General features: G+C 38.3%; 1 protein-coding gene across 4 annotated transcripts in view; it reads right to left on the bottom strand.

The window, feature by feature from the left end:
- ptprua (protein tyrosine phosphatase receptor type Ua) overlaps positions 1-6,000 on the bottom strand; it is a 389,498-nt gene that overhangs the window by 15,753 nt on the left and 367,745 nt on the right. For all 4 annotated transcript variants that reach the window (XM_028461775.1, XM_028461776.1, XM_028461777.1 and 1 more), the window contains one exon: positions 1,345-1,659. In XM_028461775.1, coding sequence (XP_028317576.1) covers positions 1,345-1,659 — 315 coding nt within the window. The remainder of the gene's footprint in view (positions 1-1,344; positions 1,660-6,000) is intronic.

The raw sequence follows: 6,000 nt of genomic DNA, 5'->3' as shown, positions 1-6,000 counted from the left end.
TTTTCAGGACGTTGAGATGACTCTGGTGACAATATTACATTAAAAATCAATATAAATGATTCGATATCAAGCGGCATTTACTGTCTTTATATCCAGTGTAACAGGAGGACTCTCTAAGTAGCCATCTTATGCTGCTGTCACGTCTCCTCAGACACATTTTATTCATATTATTCACTGCTCGTCACGTCACTGAAGCAATAAAGTGATGAAGTGACCAAAAAGTGTGACTAATTACGGGTGATTTAAGCCACTATAGTCACTGAAGACTGAACACACCTTTAGAACAGGCTCATATTCATCAAACACCGGCTTATTTCACCCATTAGGGTGAATAAATCACTATTTTCCGTTTGGTTGCCATGGCAGCTCGAGTAAATCTCTGATCCATTGATGATGGCTTTTTATCGCACGCATGCACGTAAGTAACCCAAGGTTTACATACTCAGGGTTGATTGACCCACTTCATACCAGCTGTAATGGAATCAGATACCCAGAGTTTCCCATCGTGGGGTTTGTTGACCCAGAGTTTATGGATAGACTCAGAGTTTGTTAACCCTCCTTTATGGAATACACCTCAGCTGTACTATGAAGCAGGATATAAACACGTTTACTTAATACAGGTGATTTCAGCCTGGCTACGTGCACGCTCCTGTGACAGGGAGAGATTGCAGCGTCAATCACTGATAAACTGCAGAGAACGTTCGTCACAATTGAGGAATAATTCTTAAAAAATATGAAAAATTAAAATCCATAATTCAGACCAAAAACAACACTGTTGCTGAACGGGAAGGAATTAATGCAGGAATTGATGTGTTCATGTTTAAATGAGTGAAATTATACAATATTATTACCTCGTCTGTGTCTCTGATGCTGCGTTCACACAGATCAGCCTACATCATAAGGTGGAATATATTTATATTCATATTCAATTACAGGACTGAGGCTGAATACATGAATGAATGAACGAATGAATTCATGGGTCTGAAAGCGTCCGACGCGCACAGGTTTTATCATGTGACTATCGCAGGTCAGTCCATCAGATATAAATCTATACGTTTCCCACAGGATGTGATCAGTGAATGAAAGGATAAATATTCTCTCTATCCTATCCAGAACAAAACCTGGTCCCGACCAGGCTAGTCGTTCAGCCTCAGTTACCATGGTGATTTAGCCGAGTGAGGAGTCAAATACAGAACACACCAATTACATCCCGGAAGTTAGCGCAATAAGAGGAAATCTAGCCTCAGAGGACAGGCCCTTAGCGTGTAACAGCTAACAAATAACTTGTTTTTATGACATCATGAGAACAGCCTCACCCAACCTGTTGGATGCTGTTGAACTCACCCAGGCAGAGTTGGACTGGTTGAGTTGGTTGAGCATCACCACTGAGGTGCAGCCGTAGTCGTAAATAAGCCTCCAGAAGTCTGTGGTGGTGCTGGGCAGCGGGTGGGGCGTCACCACGAAGGCTGCGGGCCGTAGGAAGCTGTCTGCCAGCGCAGCGTTGATGTAGTTACTGGTTTCACCCTCTGTGGTGACCAGGAAGGCCAGCGAGCGGTCAGGTGGCAGAACGTCCATGCTGCGGTTCTTCTCACGGTTCCTGGGCATCAAGGAGATGCTGCACTCCTCCACATCCAGGTGTGGAGTGACGGAGTTCAGGGTCTGAGAGAAAAACATAAATTCTAAGAGTCAGGCAGATAAGTAGTAAAACATTTGAAAACACAAAGGTAAAATATGAATTGAAAAAGGTTTTAAAGATCCAGTTTTAAGCTATTTTCAGTAGCAGGGCAGTGACCCCCAAACTGGAAGAGTGGCTACAGCAGATCCCGCCCGCAGTGGGTGAGGAAGAGTTTTTGTTTTATATATACTGTATATATATATATATATAAAATGGAAGTTTTGTATCTTTACACAAAATGTGAATGTTAATAGTGAAACATTTTAGTCACAAGTATTTAAATTAAAAAGAATGCTTGATGAGCCAACCCACCGCTATCGATCTATCTTTTATTTGTATCTTGTTTTTGTGCAATGCCTTACTCTAATAATAATAATAATTTGTATTTTGAACGAGTAACTAAGATATTTAAATGGGCTTTTATTTACTTGTTTGTGTTCTTTTTATGTGTGTACAGTATGTGAAACCCTTTTATCAAAATGAAATGAAAAGTAATTTTGCTCATGTTTTCTCCTTATGTAAAGCATCTTTGTGGATATGGTGATGACCACTATGTACAGTAAGTGGTAGAAATGATTCTGATAATAATAATATAACAATGATGTGATATAAGAAAATCTCGCCTACACTGTGTGTGTGTGTGTGTGTGTGTGTGTGTGTGTGTGTGTGTGTGTGTGTGTGTGTGCGCGTGCGTGCGTGCGTGTGCGGAGTCAGTCAGCTGTTTCAAACACTCACTGAACTGCTAAACTGCTCAGTCACTTTCTTGTCATCTGCACCACTTCTAACTACATAAATAGTCCATTTAAGGTGATAATCATTTGTTTTGTCCAACCGTTGCATCGCATTGGGTCACAAACACATCAGATCATGTCAAAGGTGATAAGAGGTGATGTAACGGATACTAAAAGTAGAACTGATTGTGAGCGATCACACTGTGTGATTATCAATATATTGGATTATCTACATAGTTTATACTGAAGGTTAATATAATATCTGTAGATAAAGGGACTAGTGGTTAAGGGAGCAGGCTTGTAATCATAGACTCACTGGTTCTAATCTCACTGGTCCATCATTGTGGGATGTTGATCAGTCCCTTATATTAACCCTAACTGCTCCCTGGGTGCTACACCATGGCTGCCCACTGCTCCTCAGGGAGGGGTTAAATACAGAGAACACATTTAGTGTATGTAGCTTTACATATATGATAATAAAGTATAATGTATATTCTATATTAGACCACAGTAATTGTTTTAGCTGTGAGGTAGTTTGAGAGCCAGGTAAGGTAGGAGGAGCCAGGATTGTCAGGAGGAGGAGTTTGAACCTTATGATGTAATATTGGGGCAAAAATCCAACTTGTCCGTTTTGTGTTGACTTTTTACAAAATGTGGAATAAACAGGGAGGAAACAGAACTTTTTTATCTTTGTCTCTCTGAATGAGGTTAAATTAATGTATATCACTGTAGCAGAACCATTATAAAGTGATTTTTTAATAAAACTGTCCCTTCAATATAATACAATAAAAAATAAGATGTGAATGGTTTCCACAGAGTAAAGAACAGCATAAACAGAAGTTGATTCTCAAGTTGACATTACAAACGCAGCATCTGATTGGACGAGAGTTAAACGAGCTAAGTTCTGTGTACGAGGATTGTATAATTAAACCAGCTAAAGGTCAAGGCTCAATAACACCTTTTAAAGTGGCTTTAACCACACAACAGAATGATGTTTGAAAAACAACCTTTTCAGGATGTTCTCTGCTTATAAAAGCTTGTTTGTGACGCTGGGAAATAAAGCTTATTTTGGTCTGATGAAAACTTAGCTTTGTTTCTTACAGAAATATTATAATAATGCCCCCAAAGACAACACATTTCTTCATATGTTTATTCAACAATAATGAAAATGAATTATTTGATTTATTAAATGTTGAAGTGTAATAGTCTCACAATGTTTGTAAGTTTTTATATCAGATATGTTAACTTTTTTAAAAGAAAAATAAGATTGTCTGATCCAAGGAGATACAATATCAGAATTCACGTACTCAAAATAATGACCAATCGAAACAATATTTCTCCCATCTTTTGCTGCTGTTTTGACTGTTTTTCTCTCATTTTGTGTTTTTTTGTTGTCTTTTTGTGTGTTTTTAGAGGCCAGCAGTAGTATTGTAGTAGTCGAGACCGGTCTTGGTCTCCACCCCGTATAATGACCGCAACCTTCCTTAATGTGACGTGTGACGTGTGCGTGTGTGTGTGGCTACGGTGTCAGTTTGGACCGTGGAGCAGAAGGAGATATGAACTAATCACTGGTAAAAATCCCAGTAAAACTCCAGAAAACAATCACCAGTAATAAATATTATCTCCTAGATAAAGACAGTAGCTCTAACAACTGGTAAAATGATAAACTGATGATATTACAGCCTGTATGTGCAGTATGGGGGCGCATTTACTCCGCCTCTGGGTCCTAGTGCCAGCCTGCCGTCCGGTGAAGCCTGTTCCGTTTAATAAGTCCGTGTGTGTCCGTGTGAAAGTCAGCATGTTTATGCCTCTGTCCATCCACTCTTTTCATTATATCCATGTCTTTTAAGGCTTTTATTACATAGTGTCGGCTGTAGCCTGGGCCGCCGCCATCTTGGATTGTCGTCACCAGCGCGTCATCGCCGCAAGTCGCGCAAGCTCAGAATGACCCAAATAAAGAGGTCTTATATTAGTCTATTTTCTTTTTAAAGTGGTGTTTTTTTGTGGCTTTAGACTCCAATAACATATTTGTATATAATATCTTCCCCACAATATAAACAGATTGACAATATAACAATTTTTTATGGTTTCTGTTTCCACTGTATCCAGAATAATAATAATGATTGATTTGTCACATGACTGTTCCAGGGTTTGAGTTTGTTTTATTTAGTTTCACCATGTTATTTCTTGGCATAAATGCTTTTAAACACTTGCTGTACATTCAGCTGACATAAAAATCTTGTTTTCAAATATGTAGAATAATTGTGAATTTATCAGTAGCAGTAGTAGTTTTAATATTTTAGTTCATTTTTTGCAGGCACCTTTTTTCTCCATCAAATGTATTTAAAATAAACTAAAATTAAAGAGAGAATGTTATTTAACTGTTGAACCTTGTCGTAAGTTTATTTATTTATATATTTTTCTAAATTAAAAAAAAAAAAAATGTTTATGGTCTTGGTCTCGGTGCATTCTGGTCTCGGGCAAGTCTTGGTCTCTGATAGTGTGGTCTTGAACACAACACAAGCCAACAGTATGAGCTGCCTCAACCCTAATGATATCCTGCGTGTTATTCCTACTTCCTATGTGGGAACTATCACCACATTCAGCACAAAACTCCAGTTCCATCCCAAAGCTTCAAAACCAGTCCAATCATCCTAAAGGTGGCGCTACAGCACACCTCTAAAGTTTAGAAAATTCAACAACAAATCAACCATATGTGCTACAGATTTATAACTTACACCAACTTTCAAATGTAGCCCGGACACTGAAGAAACTTTCAATTATAATGTCCATCACTAATGGATTATAAGTGAAATCTATTAAACCTAAATCTTCTCTATTGACACCAAACTGTCTCCAGCTCATCTTCAGACTGTTCCACACAAACCATCCACACACATTTATAACTGATCAATAACTGAGCATACAGTAAATCAACATGTTTGACTATAAATGGTGATGAAAACATAATTCTTGCTAAACACATTTTTTTTGTGTTTATTGAAAAAAGACAATCGTTAAAGTCATCGTAGAAGATGTTCAGAAAACATCAGAATTTAATCTCAAAAACTGATTTTTTAAGTGTATTTTTTACAAAATGTTCTATTTAGCTCTCATGTGTCGTGTTTCCCCGGGTGATGATGTGGAGGATGAATAAGGATCGTAGATGAAACTAGCTTGCATAATAACACAAAGTTTATTAACACAAGCAGAATCAAAAGAACAGGGCTGAGGCAGAGGCCCTGTGAGAGCAGTTGGGGTCAGATTTACTCTGAAGAATCTTAGCCAAAAAGGCCTATATGACTTGAGACCAACGGGAGGAGTCTAAGGCTTTAGCCTTAGAACAAAGAAAGAAAGCCACAAACTTTCACACCTCAACAAATGGAGGAAGTACCAACCTGGGAACAAGAAACTTTCAGGGTTCACAAATTAATCAACATCCAACAGTCGAGTTACAGAGATAACGGGCAGGGGTCACAAATAAAGCCATCTGTTGACATCTTATACTCAGCTTGAAGTGAAGAGGTATATTGCATAGAATGAATAACACTTGTAGTTGACAATGGGTTATACGAATGAGAACATTCTGTTGGT

Source organism: Gouania willdenowi, chromosome 11, assembly GCF_900634775.1.
Source record: "Gouania willdenowi chromosome 11, fGouWil2.1, whole genome shotgun sequence".
Lineage (NCBI taxonomy): Eukaryota > Metazoa > Chordata > Actinopteri > Blenniiformes > Gobiesocidae > Gouania > Gouania willdenowi.
This window is presented reverse-complemented; position numbering and strand designations above follow the sequence as displayed.